General features: G+C 44.2%; 1 protein-coding gene across 3 annotated transcripts in view; it reads left to right on the plus strand.

The window, feature by feature from the left end:
- Positions 1 to 1,215: 1,215 nt before the first annotated feature.
- The window catches only part of CELF6 (CUGBP Elav-like family member 6), a 28,592-nt gene continuing 8,838 nt past the window's right edge, over positions 1,216 to 20,969 (plus strand). For 2 of the 3 annotated variants that reach the window (XM_039856528.1, XM_039856529.1), the window contains exons 1-3: positions 1,216 to 1,752; positions 5,525 to 5,607; positions 14,093 to 14,141. In XM_039856528.1, coding sequence (XP_039712462.1) covers positions 1,491 to 1,752; positions 5,525 to 5,607; positions 14,093 to 14,141 — 394 coding nt within the window. In that variant the 5' untranslated portion in view covers positions 1,216 to 1,490. Of the gene's footprint in view, positions 1,753 to 5,524; positions 5,608 to 12,650; positions 12,972 to 14,092; positions 14,142 to 20,969 lie in introns of those variants that run through there. The other variant, XM_039856530.1, reaches the window with a different exon arrangement.

Genomic DNA, 20,969 nt, shown 5'->3' on the forward strand with positions numbered 1-20,969 from the left:
CTTTTATTAAAAGTTAAAAATAACTTTAAAGAATTACAATTTATTTCTAAATAATATTTTGTTGATTCTGCTGACTGCTGCTGCTCTTAAGAAATTTCTTAGAATAGTCAGTGGACACAAGCTAGCAATTTTACTTGAAAAAAAGCAGACAAAAGTTTTGTAAAATAAATATATAATTTATGAATTATTTATCTTTATTGTATAACTCTTCTGTCCAAACATCACTGGCCCATCAAGAGAATACTCAGACAAAAGCAAGAGTAATAAAATTCCATCAGCTCTGATATTTTGCTGTCAGTCATGTAAACAACAGCTTTACATATATTTTTCATTTTTTATTATGCGTATATTTGTGAAAATGAACGGCAAACATTTTATTTAACAAATTTTAACTTATTTTACATCTTTTACATATACAGACACACCGTTTGTTTATTTTCATTTTTTCTCTTGCCCTAGGCCCAGCAGATGTTGGGGGCGGGCTTGGTCCTAACCTCCTTGACCCTCAGACCCTCACCTTCCTTTTCCAAAAAAGGTGTATAGCACTCGTGAGCTCACAGAATTGGGATGAACCAAGTATCTGAGCAAATATGGCTAATATAAGTTCCCTCACTTTCCTGAGAAGGGATCCATATTCAAGGAGTGTTTGGGAGTTTTTATTTATTTTCTCTTTCTTTAGAATTAAAAAAAAAAAAAATGGGGGAGGAAGATGCAGGTGAGAAGAACGTTTGAGGTTCGTGGGTAAGGAAGTGGTTGAAGACACAGAACAGAGAGATACATGATGGGGCGGGGTAGGATGGCTTTGGTAGTGTGAAAGGAAGAGGAATCCCCGTCCATCCCCGCAGGAAAAGCTGCCGTGTTTGGAGGTGAGCGTGCCTGTATGTGCCTGTGTGTGAGGAGGGGGCTAGCTCTGACTCCTGCAGACGCATGACGAAGCTACTTCCCCTCACGCGGTCCAAGGCGCACACGCGCGACTCAGGGCCACGCCCGCACACACTCGACACACACAGGGCATCCGAAGGTCCGGTTGCCATGGCGAGCAGGAGCGCGTGAGCCCAGCCGCCCCTCCGCCCCCGGCCGAGTACAGTCAACTACAGTTCTGATTGGCCGCTGCTTCCTCATTATGCAAATCATTTGCGTAGACTCGGCGGCCAGCTGTCTGACGTCACCAAGCACGGGGGCTGGGGCTCAGGGCTCGCCTCCCGGAGCGCTCCGGCGCGAGCCCAGAGAGCGCCGCGCGGGGACCTCAAGCCGGACCCCAGCGTCCCGCCGGCTCAGCGCCGGCCTGCCCCGCCCCCGGCCCCGCCTCTTTCCAGCCCGCCCCACCCCCTTTGCGCCCCTCCACCGGGGACCCCGCCCCCCGTGCAGCCCCCCTCCCTCGCCGCCCGGGCCCCGCCCCCTCTCTCCTGGTCCTCGCCACCGGTCCTGGGAGGGGACGGCGGGACCGGCGGGACCAGCGGGACCGGCGGGAGGGCGGACGGGGCGGGGATATGGCCGCGGCGCCTGGAGGGTCTGCGCCGCCCGCCGGCCCCAGCCCGCGCCTAGGTTTCAGCACCGCGGACAGCGGCGTCGGCATGAGCGGACTAAACCCAGGTCCTGCCGTGCCCATGAAGGACCACGACGCCATCAAGCTCTTCGTGGGGCAGATCCCGCGGGGCTTGGACGAGCAGGACCTCAAGCCGCTGTTCGAGGAGTTCGGCCGCATCTACGAACTGACGGTGCTGAAGGACCGGCTCACCGGCCTCCACAAAGGTGCGCGGGGTTCAGCCCAGCCCAGCCCAGCCCAGCCAGCCCAGCCCCTGCCCAGCCCTGCCCTGCCCAGCCCCAATCTGATTAGAGTGCGGCCCAACCCAAACTCCAGCCTCCACCACAGCCCCAATCTTAGCCCTATCTAGGGCCAGTCCAACTCCAGTCCAATACCAGCCTCACTTCAGCCCAGTATTCTCCTCAGATCACAGAGCCCCCAACCTAGAATTTTCTCTGTCATCCTCCCTCAGATCATTACTCTGGTACCCTGACATGTCCTCTACTCTAACCTCCAACTTCCTTCCTTTCATCTCTCACATCCCAACAGTCCCCGCCTTTCAGTTGGACCTCACTCCATCCCTCCCAACCGACATGCAAAATCCTAGAATTTGGAAACTTATTCCACCTTCTAGGTCTCAAATACCCTCAATGTCCCCAATGCTGAACCATCTGGTACCATCTTACTTAGGTCTAACCATCCCCACACACACATCTTGGACTTACATCCCTCATTCTGGCCTCCAAGCCCATCCAATCTCCAGAGTCTTCTTTTGACTCTTAGACTGCCAACCTAAAATGCCACAGACCCAAATTCTCTCCTTCTTCAGAACCCAGGCCTAGGTAACTCACAAAATCCAATTCCCCTCCCAGGAGGTTCTCACCTCCCAATTCCATTTCATGTTTAACAGTAACCCCAATCTCTCTTGCCCCCTGCCAAAATACCAACACTGTCTGACTCTTCTGATTTGAGTCCAAGAACCCTGACCTCAGTCTGGAACTCCTGACACCTTGTAACCCTTCTTCTCAGGTTTCCTCTCAGATGAATCCACACTTATTTCATCCTCTAATCTCCCCCAACCCTGTGCCTCATCTTTGCTCCTCCCCAATCTTCTGTATAGCCTCCTGTTTCCTCCCTCACAGGCTGATCCTGGGCCAAAGCCTGTGGAACACAGCCTCTGGGTGGGTCAGGTTGAAGAGGTAGAAATGGGTCTTCTCCTTGCCCTTGCTAAAGAGACAGAGGCACCACAGTACTGTCCAGCCACACCCCTTTCTTCCAGTAGAGAGAGGGAGGAGGCTTGTTTACATGCAGAAAAGTCTGTCCAGTCTGGGCTGGAGAAAGAGAGCCAGAGTCACATGTCATTCATGGGTGGGGGAAGAAAATGATTTGAGGAGAAACACCTTTATCTCTACCTTCACCATGCTGTGGTTTCAGGATTTTAGGGGAGGGGAATTCACCAACGATCCTCCATGATTTTCCTAGGAGATAAATGGTGGGCCCTGGGTAACGGTTAAATGTACTTTCCTAAGGGCTGAGAGCTGTAATCAGACTGCCACCTCTTTTCAACTGGGAGGCCCTAGGGTGTTCCTAGGCACACTAATATAAGTGCTTCAGGAAAATAAATGCTCATGGAAGATCTGGGACCAGGTAGGTAGTAATGCATCTTCTACTCTTTGGGGTGGGGTTATTTTAAATGGGGCACAAAAGGACACAACCATACTATCCAGATTCTTTCTAATGCAGTCCAGCTGCCTGGCTGTCCATCTATCCATAGCAATTTATTTTCTTATATTATAGACATTTATTTCAGTACGTAGGTACAAGCTAACCTTTTTAGGCCATCTTTACAATAAGGGAAATGTATAGACTACCGTTAATTCTTACTCTTCTCACCATTAAAATCTCTGAACACTCTCTCTCTCTCTCTCTCTCTCTCTCTCTCTCTCTCTCTCTCTCTCTCTCTCTCTCTCATTAATCTTGTTTTATCATTCATCTGTCTCTTGGGACATACTTCTCTGTCTTTCCATCCCTACATTCTTCTGCCCCCTGTCATAGGTAGTCCACAAGGGCTCCTTTAGTCAGCACCTGGGCCCCTGAGCCTTTCAGGCAGGGCTCCAGGCCTGCACAGTTCTGATGTCAGCTGACATGGCGCGGTGGAGAGAAGATGGAGCAGAGATGTAAGCAGAATCAGGTGTTTGGCGATTTAGCCCCAAACCAACGTGCAACTCTCCAAGGCAGGGTTGCCTTGCAAGATGATCAGGGAAGATCTCCAAGTCAACATCTTCCCCATCTTCTCTCCAGCAACATTGACATCCAAAAGCCAGAGTGACTCATTTTCCTTTCGATGGCTGGGTAATGAGGGAGGCAGCCACACTGCTTTGAAAACAACCTCAGCCTAGCACTTAAGAGATTCCAAACCCTATTCTGCCACTGACATACTCTCTGGGCTTCAGTTTCCCTATTGATATGATAAGAGTTTGTCCCAGGAGTTCCCTAAATTCCCTTAAACTCAACGAATGGCAGATATCCACCCACCTTAAGGTAAGGGCAGCCACATAGAACACATCAGAGAAAATGGTCCCTTTTGCCTTTCTAGTCTGATGAGGTTTAAGTGGAAAACTGCGCCAAGCTCCTAAGGGCTTCCCACATCCACTTTTTCTTCCTTCATTCTTTCTCCTTCCTACACTCAGAAGGCTCTTTTTAAAAACACAGATCTTATCATGTCACAGCCCTGTTTAAAATCCTTTTAGCGGCTACTTACTACTCTTTTTAAAAAGTTCAAAATCCAGACTGATGTGTAAAAGGCTATATAGATGACCTGACCCCTGCACACCTCACTGGCCACTCTGCCCCCATTCACCAATTTCCAACCACACTAGCCTTCCATCCATTTCTCCAATACACTGAATTCTTGACTGAGTCTTCATATGTGCTATTCCCTCTGCCTGAAATAATCACCATCTTTCTTGTCACCTGGTTAAACCCTATTTGTTATTGAGGACACAATGTGTTCTTTAAGACATTCCTCAATACTTTGGACTCAATTACATGCCCCTCATGATCCTTCGTATAATCCCCATTAGGGCAGAGAATGTGTCTGTCTCGTTGCCACTTTTTCCCCAAGCCCTTTGTAATGCTCTACCATAATAAGTAAGAATTTAGTAAATATTTTCTGAATGAGTGAGTGCTCAATGACTGTTGGAAAGGAAGAGATCCCTGCTTCAGTGTTTCTTAGCAGGCCACAGGTTCTGAGGCTGAACAAAGAGTGGTAGAACTGACCCTTTGGTTCAACCCAGACTCCTTCTCTGCCCTATATCTACTGGTTCTTTCAGAGAAGTCAGATTTGGGGCACAATAACCCTTTAAGAGGCCCTATCTCGAAGCCTTGGGAATGCTGACAAATCAAGCTCCTTGGATAGGATTGGAGGTCCTAGAAGCTCCCAACAACAGGAAACCCTTAACCAGCCTCATCTTCTAAGCCTCAAATTAACCCATTCATTACCTTCAGAATTGGAGGAGTGAAATATTAGGAAGGAGTTGTGGGGTTCTGGACTTGGATCCCAAACCTCCTCTTCCTCTCCTGCCTCCTCCCATCTGAAACTGAGTTGGGAAGGAATCAAGGCTGATTCTGGGAGACTCTGTGAGTATAAATCCAAAAAGGGGGAGGCTGGTTAAAGCTGAAGGCAAAGCTGCTTAGGGAGGTTTAACCCCAACAGGACTTAGGCTGGAGTGGGAAGGAGAGATGTTTGGTTATATTAACATGTGACTGGGTGTGGGTATACATGTTCCCTAGGCGGGAGGCCAAGAGCAAATGAAAGGGATCCAGAGCCTAGGACACAGACACATGAAGCTCCTCCCTTCAGAGAAGGTAGGAAGCAGAGAAGAAGCAGTGTCCTTGTTTAAAGGAGAGTGGTCTTGAGTTTGTCAGTTTAATGGGATATTTCCAGGAAGAGTATTTGGGGTTTCAGGAAACCTCCTGAGCCAGCCTCTTCCTCCCCAGGCTGTGCCTTCCTCACCTACTGCGCCCGGGACTCTGCTCTCAAGGCCCAGAGTGCACTGCACGAGCAGAAGACCCTGCCAGGGGTAAGTCCACCAGGGTTGGAGGGTGGGAATTACCTCAGGCTTGGGACATGCCCTACATGCATGCCAAAGCAGCATGTAGGAGCCAGCTTGGAAGCAGGAACTAGCAGGAGAATTATTTTTCTAGGAGAAGGCTTACCTGTGCCCTTAACAGGTACAGGTTCTTTATTATATTCAGTCTTCTGGCTCAAAGAAATGGGCTCAAGACTCTTGGGCCAAGTGGTCTACCTCGTCTTCTAGGAGAGGCATCATTGTTGTGGGCTATACTAGAATCCGTCCACGTTGGCTAAAATCATGGCTTCAGGTGTCATTTGTCACTGATGTGAGCATAGATGGAGCTATATGGGTTAGAAGCTCTGCTGGGCTGGTGTCTCATTTTCTGCGGTACTAGGGCCCTTGATGACATAGCCCTCTGGTCCTCTTCCTGTAATGATTTTTTAGGGGAGTGCCTTGACTAACCAAGCTTGCCTTCCCCCCACATCTCAAGCACTTGGCTAAAGTTAAGAGAGACCTGATTCTATAGGCAGGTAGGCCATTATGTATCAATGATACGTAGTATTGCCTTGGCTAATGGCTAATCACTGGACAAAAGGCAAAGTGAGACCTGTTGACCACGTGGCAAGAAAAAAGTGGTGATCGTTAGGGACTAACATGAGTTCACCAAGCAAGTTATACTACCCATCCTCATTTTCTCTTGTCCAAGGAATGATATGTCTAGAACAAAGCAGTATTCAAATGCTCTGGGCAGGCCCAAACTGGAACGGTATCCAGTTCAAATCCTCAGATTCAAGAGAGGGTCATTAGCCTACCAGAAAGAGACCATGATGGGATGGGACAAAACACACACACACACACACACACACACACACACACACTCACACACACACACACACGATGGTTTGAAGTAACTGGGGATATTTAGCTGGGGAGGATTGATTTAGTGCGGTCTTTAATAGGGAGGCATCATAACATAATAACTAGAAATACTAGTTTTTGAGTCTCACAGACGTGGTTTTGAATCCCAGCTCTGCCATTTATCAGTTCTGTGTCTCTGGATACATTACTTAACATCTTGAGCTTCAATTTCCTCATCTATAAGGAGAGGGTTAACACTTGGCTCACTGGGCTATCATGAGGATTGACCGAGGCTAATCAAGTGCCTGGAACAGAATAAGATTTCGATAAATATTACTATTGCAGGGGTGGGGTTGGGCAAGTAGATATATGGTTTTCTACAGAGGGCCCCAGAGAACAGGATGAGAATCAATGGGTATAAAGAACAGAAACACTAATTTCAGCTTAGTAAAAAGAAGTCTTCTCTTTGAATTTGAGCTGTCCAGCAATGGGACAAGCTTTGCCTAGAGCTGGTCAAGCTATTAATGGATTGTCAGATCCTAGAACTAATCCTAGTAGTTGAAGCAACTGAAGCCTCACTCTCGAAGATTCCATTTCAAGTAACACCAACTTATCACCCTCAGCACTCTTCCATATGTGGCCTCTGGAGTCAGACATACCTAGATGTGGATCCAGGCCTCACCACTCACTAACTCTGTGACACTAAGCAAGTCTTTACCCCTCTAAGCCTAAGCTTCCTCATCTGTAAAATTGAACTCATAGAGCTGTTGTAATAATTAAATAAACTAAGTCATATAAAGTGCTTAACACAGTTCTTGGTAGATAATAAGCACTCAATATAGGTTAGCTGGTGGTGGTAGTAGTAGTAATAGTAACAGCAGCATTAGTAGTAGGAGGAGTAGAAGTCATTCATCCAAGCATGGAGTAAATGACTTCTGATGCTAGAATTAGAATTGAGTGTCACTAAGACAAACTGTAACATTCCATGTGGGAAACAGCATGGTAAATGTGTAGAGACAGAAGGAACAGGATGGGTGTGAAATGGAGTTGGGAGTATGGGGGAGGGCCCATGTGAGCATGGGCCAGGCTGTAGAAAAGAGAGCAGTGGTTGAAGAGGAAATTTTGGGTGCCAGGCTGAGGAGTTTGGACTTTATCCTGAAAGCAACTGAAAGGCACTGAGAAAATTAAGATGAACTTTGGGAGAACAAAACTCCTCCTCAACCAGCCACAGGGCTCCACAAGATAAGGGATACCTGGAGGACTCGGAAGCTTAGAGCACCTGATATAAGGGCTGAGAAGCCCTAGACTACAGGGATAATTTCTGGGGGGAGAAAAGAGAAATAATAAGTAACATTTATTGATTACAAAAATTTACATGTTAATCCTCTATGAAGAAGGCATTGTTTTTGGTATTTGCATTTTAAAAATGAAGAAACTGAGTCATAGAAAACAAGGTCTTACCCAAGGTCATGTAGCCACTAATGGGAAGACTTGGGCTTCAAGGCCAGGTACTCTGGCTCCAGAACTTATTCACCATTACCTGAGCCAAGCTGGCGGCAGACAGAGGTCTAAGGTTTTGGAGGGATTGGTGACTGGACACATCTGTCCCCTTTACCCTTTTATCTGCTGTCTTCCAACATGGCCTAGCTTCCTCTGGTACTGCCAAGATTGGCTTTATTCACCCTCCTCAGCTTAACAAAGTGAAAATTAATATTTAATTATTCTCCTAAATGAAAATCGATGGCTCTGTTGGCCACCCCCAGCAATGTCCGTGCCATCAACCTTTCCTCTAGGCCTGCCAGGGGCAGCAGCAGCTTTAGTCATCTGGCCTCAGGCCCACCAGCATGCAGGGAGGAGGGTCAGCTCTTTATAAGCACTGGGTTCTGGGCACAGCTGCCATCTTCTGGAGAAGCAGCGATAAGATCAATCTGAGCTCCCCTGAGACAGGCAGGACTGTTACTGTGGGATAGGGAAATGTTGGGTCAACTCCAAAGAGAAGGCCTGGACCCCTAGGGTAAATTTCCAGATAACTGCTAGACTGGGACCTCCCTTTGGTTCCTTTCCACCTGTCCCCTGCTAATTTCTGTCATCTATCAAATCTTGGCTCCCTACTCAGGACTTCCTTCAAATTTCAATGGTTTGTCCCATCTTCTTCAGCTTCTTCCCCTTAAAGCTGTAGCCACTTCTTTCAGCCTCACTTTAGACTCCAGAATCCAACTGAAGAAGGTGAAGCGCAAGCTCAGGCCCACCTGGAATTCAGAAGGTGCCCCTTTACTTCTCTCTCGCTCTCTCTCTCTCTCTCTCTCTGCTTATGAACTCCTTTTCTTTGGGCATCCATCCTTTTACGCACTGTCAGACATAACTGACTACATTTACTTTTGCAGGTTGTGCCCTGCACAAAACAGCTTGAGTGGAAAAGGCAAATGGGGGCTAAAATCCAGCCATGCTCTACTGACCAAGCCATGCACATTATCACAGGGATGTGTCAGCCCAGAGGAAGGGGAACATTTTCTCTAACTCACACAAAGGCATGGTATGTGCTAGTAGCCACCCAGTAAGTGAGTTAGAGCCTTCACCCTCAAGGAGCTTCCAACCCAGAAATAACTCATTGCATCTCCGTGAAGTTTACATCTGAGCGTGTAAAACAAGCATCAGGAGTGAAGAGAGAGGAGAAGCTTCACAGAGGAGATGCTATCAGAGCTGAATCATGATCATATTTCATCGTGTTCAAAGGTCTAGAAACTTAAAAGGTAAAGGCCCCTTCTAGAATTCTGGGTACAGTGTGAGAACTGGCAAAGAAGGTGTCCAGCAAAGACGGCTAAGGCTCTATGTGAATGAAGAGTATCATGTGTTAGGCAATCGGGGAAAAGTTTTGACTGTCAATCTTGGGATCTTGAGCTTTACTTGGAGGACTGCAATGGGAATCATGGACAGATTTTAAGCAGGGAAGAGTGAGGGACTGGCTACAGTGTGAAGGTTGAACTGGAGAGGAAGTAATACTGGAGGCAGGATGCCCCTTTAGGACACTGTTGCATGAGTGCAGGTGAATGATGATGCTGGCCTGGAGCTGGAGATAGGGCAGGAATGAGGAGGGGAGGACAGACTTGAGAGGTATTTAGGATATCCATATAGATTTTAGAACCAATAGGATTTGATTGAATTAGAGGAGGGGTGTGAAGTAGAACAAAGTACTGAAAGTGGTGACGTTTGTTTTTTCTGTGCTTCTCTCTTCTCTATACCCATGACACCTCTCTTAGACCCACCAGCGTCCCTTTGGGGAGGTTCTAACAAACACTCTTTCCATGGCAGGAGAAGGGGCTGAGGGCATTAGTGCTGAGTGGAGGAAAGAGTTGCCGTTAGGACACAAGAGTCTGAAGAGGGCAATGCTGAGCCTAAAGGCAGGAATTTTAAGCAAGTCAAGCAGACGGGGTAGGGTCTTTCATTCACTCTGCTGATGGGGGCAGAAGGACCAGGTCCTCCTGCATATATATGATGCCTCTGGCTTTCCCCACTCCACTGCTTGGAGTAGGTTGTTCTCTCCTCTTTCTGACATTCTTTCTCATGATTTCCCCTCTAGAGTTGTGCTCCGAAGCAGACATGTGCCTGGACTCCACTTAGGAAACTCTCAAGGAAATAGGTGCTTAGCTAAGCGCAAGAGCTCGCTTGAGGTTTCATGACAAGGTCTTAGCCAAAGAAGCAATGCCTTCTTTTCTTCAAAGGGGAGCCATGATTACCTCACCCCATTCCCACATCCCTCCCCTGGTCATGGCAGAAATAAGGCAGGATAGGGTCGGGTTGCTCAAGCGGTTCACATGGGCAACTCTCTCCTCCAGCCACACAGAGTATACCTAAATCCTAGGTGTTTTCCCTAACCATTTTTCAGTGGGGACTAAAGGCCTAAAGCCCTAGGTAGCACTGCTGTCTCCAGTTTTGTCTTTGCTCTCTTGGGCTCCTTTCCTGTGACTTCTCCTGTACCTCCAAACTCCCAAACTATCAACTTCCTGAATACCTAAGCCATAAACTTAGGTATTAAGTTTAAGGGAGAGTCAGCCAACATTTCCTCCTTCCCTCAGTCCCCACATTCACTAGAACTTTAGTCCAGTTAATTCTTCCTAAACATTTCTTGAATCTGTTCATTTCCTCTGCGTTGGTCCGGGTCACTTTTGCCCCTTACCTGTATCACTGATTTTTCTTCCTCTAATCTTTCCCCTTCCAAACTCTTCTCTGCATGGAGACAGCTCATGGGATCTTTCATAAGACAAAAAAGACTAGATTATCTCCCTACTTAAAATCCTTCCTTGGAGCCCTAATACCTTTCAAATATAGCAGGCAAAATTCCTTTTTGAGGTTTTCACAGACTTCCTCGATCTGGCCCCTGCCTACCTTTCAGTTTCACATCTTCCCATTAAAAAACAAAACAAAACTGTATTACATCTGGTGTACCTACTAAGATCTAGCCATTGTCATTTTCACCACAAGCCCGCGAGGTAGGATCATGATTCTCCTTCTCCTTTTTACTAATTGGATATTGAGGCTCAGAGACCTTAGAGAAGTTGCCAGTGATGGAGTCAGGATTTAAATCCACATCTGTCTGACTCAGAAGTAATTTGTTCCACCTTGGCTACCTCTGTGCCAGGTACCCACCAGAACCCTTGCTCCTTCAGACTAGAAGCTCCCTCTCCATATCCCAGACATCTGGAATAGAAAGCCTTCAGCCCTACCTCTCCCATTATCTCCACATGGCCCAATGACCCCAGTCTTACAAATGACCCCCAGGTCAAATCTGCCTCCTTCATGAAGCTTTCTCTAAGTCAGCCTCTCCAGAGGGAGTCAGCCTCTCCCAGAGCACATTATCTTGCAGTCCTCCTAAGGCTCTGGTCTCTCTGTGCCTTCATTACTTGTATTCATGTCTTAAGAATAGAGTTGAGCAGCACAATGCAAAAGTCATGGACTTCAATGTCAGATAGAACTGGGGGCAAATTTCAACTCAACCACTCACTCACCACGTGATCTTGGACAAGTGTTTATCCTTCCTCAGCCTTGGCTTTCTCATCTGTACTATGGGGACAATAGTGTTATTTTGCAGAGCAAGTGGAATTTAGAAACAATGTATATAAAGTGCCCCAAGAAGGGCCTGGCATATACTAGGTTCTCAGGAAGTGGTGGCATCATCTTCCCCTCTGTAAGTCTTTGAAGACAGGACCCCCAGGGGAATCACTGTCTCCTCTGAAGAGCCCAGCCTGGGGATCGTCACAGAATTCAGGAAATGCTGGCAGCATGCCCGAGTGGTGGAAAGGCTAGGTGCCCAGTCTCTGAGGCCTGGACTCTGTCAGGTCCATGTGGAACATTACGTACCACCTAATGGCCACTCTCCATCAAAGAGTGGTGAAGTGGGGGAGGAGGAGAGGGGCGTGCCCCAGAGCACTGATGAGCACCATCTCCCCAGAAACCCAGCTAGGGAGGCAGCTGCCATGGAAACCATTGCTGTCACATGTGCTCATCACTCTAGGCTCCAGAGAGAAATTCTGAGGATCTATTTAAGAACTAATAAAATAATGATAGTCTTGCTCACCCTCACTGCCCCCAACCCCAGGCTCCTACCTCTCTTATCTTCTCCCTGACCACTGTCCCCCCTGCCTTTCTTGCACCCCTTTCCTGTCCCCTTATCCCCTCATTTCCTTCCCATCTCCACCACTATTTCTCTCTTTCTTTGCCCCTTTCTAGGTCCATCTCTTACTCTCTCTCATCATTTCTGTCTTCCCATGTCTCTCATCTCTCCCTGTGTCTGTGCTCTCCATGGCTCTGTCTCTTGGTCTCTCCTCCACAATCACAGGTGGCCATGCCCAGGGACGGGTCCTGTCCTCCTGGTCCCTGGTCCAGGCCAGTCCAGACCTGTCCAGCTCGCCCTGATCTGCTTGGATTGATCTGTCATCCCCTCTAGACTACAGCCTGAGTCCTGTTGGTGTCTCGACCCCCACCCACAGCCTGGTACACTGCAGGTGCTCCACCACCAGCGGGTGGGTGTGTCAGAGCGTATAATAAGAACGTGAGCCTTGGGTGGGAGGGAAATGCACTGGTTCACGTTTGGCCTGTTTTCTTTTTTCTAACCCTCCTCACTCCCCACCCTCAAATTTGATCCAAAGGAAATTGCTCAACTGTGACTGCCAGGGCGTTACCATGGTTACTGGGTAGCACTTGTGGCTATGGTAACAGGAAGCTGCCTGTTGTCTCGGCAACGAGCACATTGGTAGAGGATGAAATGGCCCCTGATTGGTGCAGAAGCAGTGCATTTCCTGAGAGGAGGGGGTCAGATCATCACCTTCTCAGGCCAGATGGGCATCAGTACCCCTTCTCCATGACCAGGAAGGCCGCTGTTCTTTCCTCCCGGCACTCAGCTGTCTGCCCCCCAACAATAATTCCTCACATCCTACGCACCCAGCTCCTGGCAGTTTACAAAGACCTTTTGCATCCCCATTATCTCATGTGATCCCCACAACACCCATGAGAGGAAGGTGAGATGGGATTCAATCATGAATTCTCTCAGGGTGGTTGGGGGATGGGAATGTGTGGGGTGTGTATTGACATCACCTAAGAGCTTTTACAAATTATATAGTCCCCCAGCTTGAGAGTCTAATATGGTTCCCAGGTGATTCTTATCTACTCCTGACCAGGGAACCCCTGAATTAGAAGGTGAAATCGGTTGGTGGGAGAGGGGATGAGGGAGGAGTCAAGCTGCTTTTCAGGTTTATAGTTTGGATGACTGGAAAGATCAGGTTTGGGCAAAAAGGTAAACTCTGGTTTCGTGTGTCAAGTGGAAGGTGCCAGTCGGACTTTCTAGTCGGGATGTCCAGCAAGAGGCTGGGCACATGGGTCTTAAGCTCAGAGAGGAGGATGCGCTGGAGCCGCAGAGCTCTGAGTCATCCTTGTGGGGATAGTAGCTGAGGCTGTGGGTGTGGATGAGATTATCCAGGAAGAATGAGAGGAGTGGAATGAGAGAGCCAAGGATAATGCCCTGGAGAACTTCAACGTCCTCGGGAGAAGGGAGGCCCAGGGAGGGGACAGAGGGGTAGAAAGTATGGTGATGCAGAAGCTTGGGGAAGCTTTTCCTCATTTAACAAGTTAAATCTGAGAGATGTTGGCTTATTGGAAGTCATACAACCATTAAATGGCAGAGTTTGGGATAGACAGCACTAAGTCTGATTCCCATATTGTTTAATTTGAATGACACATAGAATTATATTCTCAATTTGAGGCACAAAACATAAATCTGCAATACCCTCCCACCCAATTCCCCTCACCCAAAGCCCTTAAGGAAGTCCAGGAGCAGAGGGACAGACCTCACATGGTCCCTGCCTAGCGCCCAATGCAAGAGAATCTCTTTAGCCTCCACGATTCATCCTGCACTTGACACTGAGCTTCCTATCACTCAACTCTTTAGTTTTCAACATCTTCTAAATTCCTAGGTTTAAGGAAGAAATCTTGGAGAAAATCTATAATCCCATGTGAGAGGGGTGGAGTGCAGAGTTCAAAAAGTACAGAGCTTAGATCTCGAGGAGTCCAGGGGTGGAAAAGCTGGGGGGCCCCAGGGCCAGGCAGTCATGTTGACTGGGTGTGTTGATCCGATGTCTTTCAGATGAATCGTCCAATCCAAGTGAAGCCGGCTGCCAGTGAGGGCCGAGGAGGTAACTTCCCTGCCTGACGAACTTCAGGGTATCATCTCTGTAGGGGACGGTGGGTCCACTCCTGGAATCAGTGCTACCCACGGTCTATTACTAGAGCCCCTTAGGGTCTGGGGAACAAGTGGGGTCCAGAGTTGCTCAGCATGAGAAAATCAAAGCCATTCCAGCTCAGACTAAGAAAGGATGGCATGCCAGGGTCCCTAGATCCAGAACAGAGAGGAGGAGCCTAAACAGATACTGGAGATAAAAGAAGGGAACTATTGACACCTTGCCCCTGGAAAAAGTTCATTTCTTCTGGTTTTCCAGATTCTTTGTTTGAAGAACAAGGCTAGAGTTTTTCTCCTTTTTCAGATTCTTCTGATTACAGAAAACCCAGTTCACTCTTGGTTGAGGCCACTCCTTGCTTCATTGCAATTGCCTGGCTTCATGGTCAAGGATGAAGCTAGTATGACAGACTTTGTAGGCCACATAAAGGAATCTGACTCTGTGCTAAAGACTATAGAAAGACTTTGAAAGTTTTTTAGCTGCATTGTTTCCTGGTGCAGAAAGACCAATGCTCCTTAAGAACAGGAGGGGTTAAGAGCCTGGGCTTTTTGACAACCAGCTACATTCTGGCCAGCTTCCATGCTGGAAAAGCAATGTTAGCTTCTGGTACTAGTTCTTAGTGTCTTATCGCCCTTGGGTCATATATCTGCCTGTAGCCCTCCCTGATGTCTGCTGACTGTCTCCCTTCGATAAGACTCTCCCTACTTTACCCAAGATCATCCATCACTTTGTTAAGTGAAAGAAGCTGCCCAATGTCATGGAGAGAATGGAACCCAATTGACAGACATTTATGGACCCCTACTAATTTTGCACACCCTCTCAGACTTCATGCTAACTACAAGGGGCTCTGATTCTATTGTGGAGTTCTTTCCTCCGAAAAAATCATTCTTTCATTCTTTTGGATTCAGTGACTTCTGGTCTCTGATTCTCAATTTCTGGTTAAAATGTTATCACCTCTACTTTGCTTTGAAGAGATATTTCAAGCTCACTCCCTTCCCTCTACATACACATCCTTCTTTCTCATTTCATTCTTTGCGGACAGGTTTTTGAGAAGTTTCAGGCTGCATACCAAACCTCCAGTTCACTTGTCCCAAGAATTTCTGCTTCTTAGGAAACTCTGTTAGGCATCAAGGCCATTGCTGGCCCTCTTCTATGCCCTGCCCACAAACACTAGACAGTCCCACAGCTGAGGGGCCAGCTGAGAGTACCTGAGTGAACAAAGAAGCAGACAGGTTGGGATACAGTTTATTCAACCATCCAACCAGCATCTTCTGAGTTACTTAACTTACTCCACATTAGGAATACAGATGTGAGCAAGGCAGACCTAGCACCTGGCCTTATGTAGCTCTGCAGCTATGAGAGGGTATAGACAAGTGAACAAGGGGTTGTGATTCAGTGTGATCAGTGCTTTTCAAGTCCTGCAGGGACTGTGAGGACACAAGGGGAATCTAGCTTAGTCTGGGAGGTCAAGGTAGGCTCTCAGAGGTAGAAGTATTTAAGCTGAGATTTCAAGGATTAACAAGAAGTAGTCAAATAGAAAAAGGAGGAAGGGGGAGCAAGTGTTTCAGGCAGAGAAAATAGCATGTACAGAGCTTAGAAGAATATGATGCAGCTTGGGGTCTGGTTCAGTAACTAAGACCACAGGGCTGGGGGCACTCCTGCTGTTTGGCATCCAACACATCTTGTCAGGGTGAAGGCAGCTTATGCTTGGCCTGGTCCATATGTTGTGGTCATCTGGGTGCCAACCAGTGGTATCAACTTGAGTTTTATCATTTTTCTTTCCCTTTTTGTACAAGTTTTTCAGGTGTCACATCATTGGCAAATTCTGTGGCCTCGCACCTCAAAACCTGTTTAGATCCAGAGCAGCTCAAGAGAGCAGGAAAAGCGAATCTAGTTGAAAAGAGGTCTGCCTGGCAGTATAATTCATAATTTTAGTAGTTCCGTGTTACACATATATTTCTTGACACGTAATGGCTCTTAAAAAGCATATACTCCCAATGCCTCCATGGATAATCCTTGCAGATTTGGGTGACAAGATCTCTAATTCCTCTCTGCTCCCACTCAGCATCACCAAATGTTCCCTGAAACGTATTTGGGAGATAGAAGGCATATGTACTAAGTCTTGCAGAATAGTTGGGCATTTACAATTTATAAGTAGTTTACTACCAACTGAGCTGTGTTGGATAATCTTGTTACTAATCAAAATGTATTCCTTTTCTTCAATATTATCATATATTCCTTCTAAAGTGAGTTAGGCTCTCTGCTGAATTTTAACAAAAACTAATGCCTTAGAAATCTAACTTTTAGAATAGTATTGAATTTTGCTTTTGAAATGTAATTTGACACCAATGTGGGACATTTTGTCCCATTCAAGTCTTACTCCTGTGATCCCAAACATTCTATAAACTTTCAGAGATAAGTCACACTATATGTCCTGATATATTTAAGCCTGTGAGCCTGCATATTTTTTATTATTTCTGAAATTAAATTATTTATTTCTAGTTTATTAATATTAATTTCTATATCTGATAAGAATACTGGTATCAATGCAGACATAAGCCAGTGGGTATCAAGGCAAATATACTTTTCCAAAATTCCACTATTTTCTTCTGGAAGGGATTGTTAGATTTTTCTTCCCATGAAACAGGGATTACCAACTCAAATGCTACAGGAATCAGGTAAGTAAACCTAAATTAGTGAGACTGTCATGATTTAATAAAAATTTTACATTTTAATTATATAAAATGTTGGCAATTAGTTCAATTTTTTAAGTGGACCAACACTATGATAGTCTAACCAACTCTATTAAGTTTGCTTCTTTGGCCCAAAGACTTCGATTTTTTTTTTCATCTGCCATAGAGGAATATTCTATTGTGCACACATGAGCTTTTAAACAGAAATAGTTACTTTCCATTCTGTCTCTTGAATTTTGATGCCAGTGCAACAGAGTACTATTCTGCTTGTTTTAAATCAATAGACATGAAGTTTGTGGTTGGAATAACATATATATTAAACATACTGTTTACTGTATTACTTTTAGAAGTTATCAGTAACACACACATTCAATACCTACAATGCAATAATAGGAGCAACACAACAAGTTCTGCCTGATAGAAGGTGCTGGTGTTATCTTCTTTTGCGGCCATTCCCTGCAGCCTTGGTGGCAATCAGAGTATCAAATGGGCATATAGGTCCTCATGGACTACATTATAGCAGCCTTTTACTATCTCCCAGCCAATTCCCATCAATTCTGCAGTTTAATTCATGATGTTTGTATACTCCATATTCCATGCCTATATTCTATATCCTGGGGCATTGAGCAGTATACGCCTAAGGGAAAATGCATCGAATTTTCCAAAATAAAATTATTTATTTTTATGACATATTAAAGTCACCCATTTCTACATTAAACATATATAATGTCAAAAACTTTTCCCTCAGCATTTAGATTTATTTGAATGTAAACACTAAAATGTTTGCCTGGTAAAAATTCAAAGTCCATGTATTTCAGGATGTTAAGCTCAAATTATATGAGGTCAGAGCTAGAGATCCCCAAGTCCTTCAGACAATGGTAACTAAATAGGTCTGTTTTATTTGCTCTTCAGCATGGAGTTTTGGTTGATTTTTCCTAACTTACACTATGTCTACTGTGGAAACACTAAAAATAAGTTAAGCAATAAGTACCAATCTTACAGGGAAAACATTTTTTCTCATAAGGCAAAATCTTCAAAATCATTGAACTCCTGTATATTCTTTCCTCTCTTTTAAATTTCATAACATAAAATCAATAAATTTATAAATCACAATGGTGATTGCTCTGATTGTTCCATTCCCCAAATTTGCTGTATTTTTTACTCAGCAAATATTTATGTATCTAAGAAGCCAAAGGTACAAAAATAGGTTATATGCTTAATCCATGCACTCTTTTTTCTTTTACTCTAAAATTGAAAACATAGTCTACGGCCATGCTACCCTGAACAAGCCCAATTCTGTCTGATCTCAAAAGGTAAGCAGGATCAGGCCTGGTTAGTACTTGGATAGGAGACCACCTACAAAGACCAGGTGCTGTAGACGTAAAAAATAAAAAAAATAAAGGATTGTAAACTGACAAGGTCCTTGCAATCTGTGAGGTCAACCAAAAGTTGCCTTGCTTAAAAAATTAAATTAAAAAAAATAATAACAAAATAAAATAAATAAAATAAAATAAAATTGAAAACATTCTGAGGTGAGGATTCTCTTTTTTAATCATGAAATTTGGTTTAACTCAAAATCCAATTATCTGTTTTCATATAAACCTTCTTTCCCCATCCTATAATCATTTAAGTAATTTCTGCCTGAATTTGCAAGGGTTTAGTTAACAGCGTGGATTTTGAGTAATAAACGTATTATTATCTAGGTGAACTATCCTTCCCAAAATTTTTCCAGGATTCTATTTTATTCAGTGTTTAACAACTAAACTTTGAGTTAAAGTTAAATTTTGACCTAGAATATTCAGAATTTTATAATAGTGGGACATATCCTCTAACCAAAATCAAACGTGGACCTTAGCAACAACTGTTCTATCAGTCAGTTGACACTTGTATCTGTCTTTGATTACTTATTTGATTCTAAAAAGTATTATTCTCATTAAGACCTGACTGAATAAATTTCACAATACTGCTTAAGACTTTCCTCAAGTAAATGTTTCACTTCCTGAAATGCATTCTACTTCCAAAGGTAGAGAGGAGCTTCTCTTTGGCTTGACTCCGAGCGAATCACCCCAAGCTGATCGTTGTAACACTTTTAGTTCATGGGTATGGCTGAACTTCCAACAAGCCCTTCAGGTACAGGTGTACAGCTGCAAAAGGAAGAGGCTTCTCAAGAGGCTGAAATTCTTCTCTCTTAAGAACCTGGAAGCTCAGGCTTGGCTTACTTTTCTTACTCACCTCCTGGCTCTCCTGAATCAGGGTGAAGACATGGTTCTTTCTTGGTCTAAGACCCTATTTTCAGCCATTCTTAAAGTCCTTTATTTTATTTTTTTTAATTTGGTAAAATAGACATAACAAACTTTAGCATCTTTACAAATTTTAAGTGTACAATTCAGTAGTGTTAAGTATATTCACATTGTTGTGCAGCTAATCTCTAGAACATTTTCATCTAAAAAAACTCAAATTCTGTACCCATTAAACAATTACCCATTCATTTCTCCCTCCAGCCCCTGGAAACCACTTTTCTACTTTCTGTTTTTATGGGTTTAACTCCTCTGGATATCATGTATCAATAAAATCAGTGCAGTATTTGTCTTTGTGACCAGCTTATTTCACTTAACATTATGTCCTCAAGGTTCATCCATGTTGTAGCATTATGTCAGAATTTCCTTCCTTTTAAAGGCTGAAGAATATTCTATTGTGTGTGTAAACCACATTTTGTTTATCTATTCATTACTTGATAGACATTTGGGTTTCTTCCACTTTTTGACTGTTGTGGATAATGCTACTGTCAACATGAATGCACAAATATCTCTTTGAGACCTTGATTTCAATTATTTTGGATATATACTCAGAACTGTTATTGCTGGATCGCATGATAATGCTATTTTTAATTTTTGTGAGAAACCATCATACTGTTTTCTATAGTGGCTATATACCATTTTATATTCCCACTAACAATGCACAAGGTTCCAATTTCTCTACATCTTTACCAACAACACTAGTTATTTTTTGGGGGGGTTGTTTGTTTTTTGGTTTGGTTGTTTTTGGATAACAGTCATCTTAATGCGTGCGAGGTGCTACCTCATTGTGGTTTTCATTTGCACTTCCTTAGTGTTTAGTGTTGTTGAACATCATTTCATATGTTTGTTGATTGCTTTTTAACTTTGATAGTGTCCTTTGATGCACAGAAATTTTTAATTTTGATGTAGTCCAATTTATCTATTTTTACTTTTGTTGCCTGTGCTTTTGGTGTCATATCCAACAAATCGTTGCCAAATGGAAAATTATGAAGCTTTTCTCCTATGTTTACTTCTAAGGGTTTTATAGTTTTAGCACTTATGTTTAGATCTTTGATCCATTTTCAGTTAATTTTTGTATGTAGTTAAGGTAAGGGTCCAACTTCATTCTTTTACATGTAGATATCCAGTTTTCTAAGCACCATTTGTTGAAAAAACTAGCACTCTTGTCAAAAATCATTAGACCATATATATGAGGGATTATTTCTGGGCTCTCTATTCTGTTCCACTGATCCATATGTCTTTATGCCAGTATCACACTGTTTGATTACTGTAGCCTTGTAATAAGTTTTAAAATCAGAAAGTATAAGATCTTCAATTTTCTTCTTTTTCAAGATTGTTTTGGCTATTCAGGGTCTCTTGAGATTCCAGACGAATTTTAGAATGGATTTTTCTTTTTCTGCAAGAAAAGCCATTGGGGTATTGATAGAGATTGCATTAAATCTGTAGATCACTTTAGGTAGTATTGACACCTAACAATATCTTTCAATCCGTGAACACAGGATGTCTTCCATTTATTTGTGTCTTCTTTAATTTCTTTCAGCAATGTTTTATAGTTTTCAGTTTTCTTTCACCTCCTTGGTTAAGTTTATTCCTAAGTATTTTATTCTTTTGATACTATTATAAGTGAAATAATTTTTTAAATTTTCTTTTCAGATTGCTTATTGCTAGTGCATAGAAACACAGCTGACTTTCGTTTGCTGATTTTGTATTCTGCAACTTCACTGAATATGTTTATAGCTCTAAGAGAGGTATGTGTGTGTGTGTGCATGCGTGTGTGATTAAAGCCTTTTTTTTTT

Source organism: Pteropus medius, unplaced genomic scaffold (genome assembly GCF_902729225.1).
Source record: "Pteropus medius unplaced genomic scaffold, Ma_sr-lr_union100, whole genome shotgun sequence".
In the NCBI taxonomy this organism is placed as follows: domain Eukaryota; kingdom Metazoa; phylum Chordata; class Mammalia; order Chiroptera; family Pteropodidae; genus Pteropus; species Pteropus medius.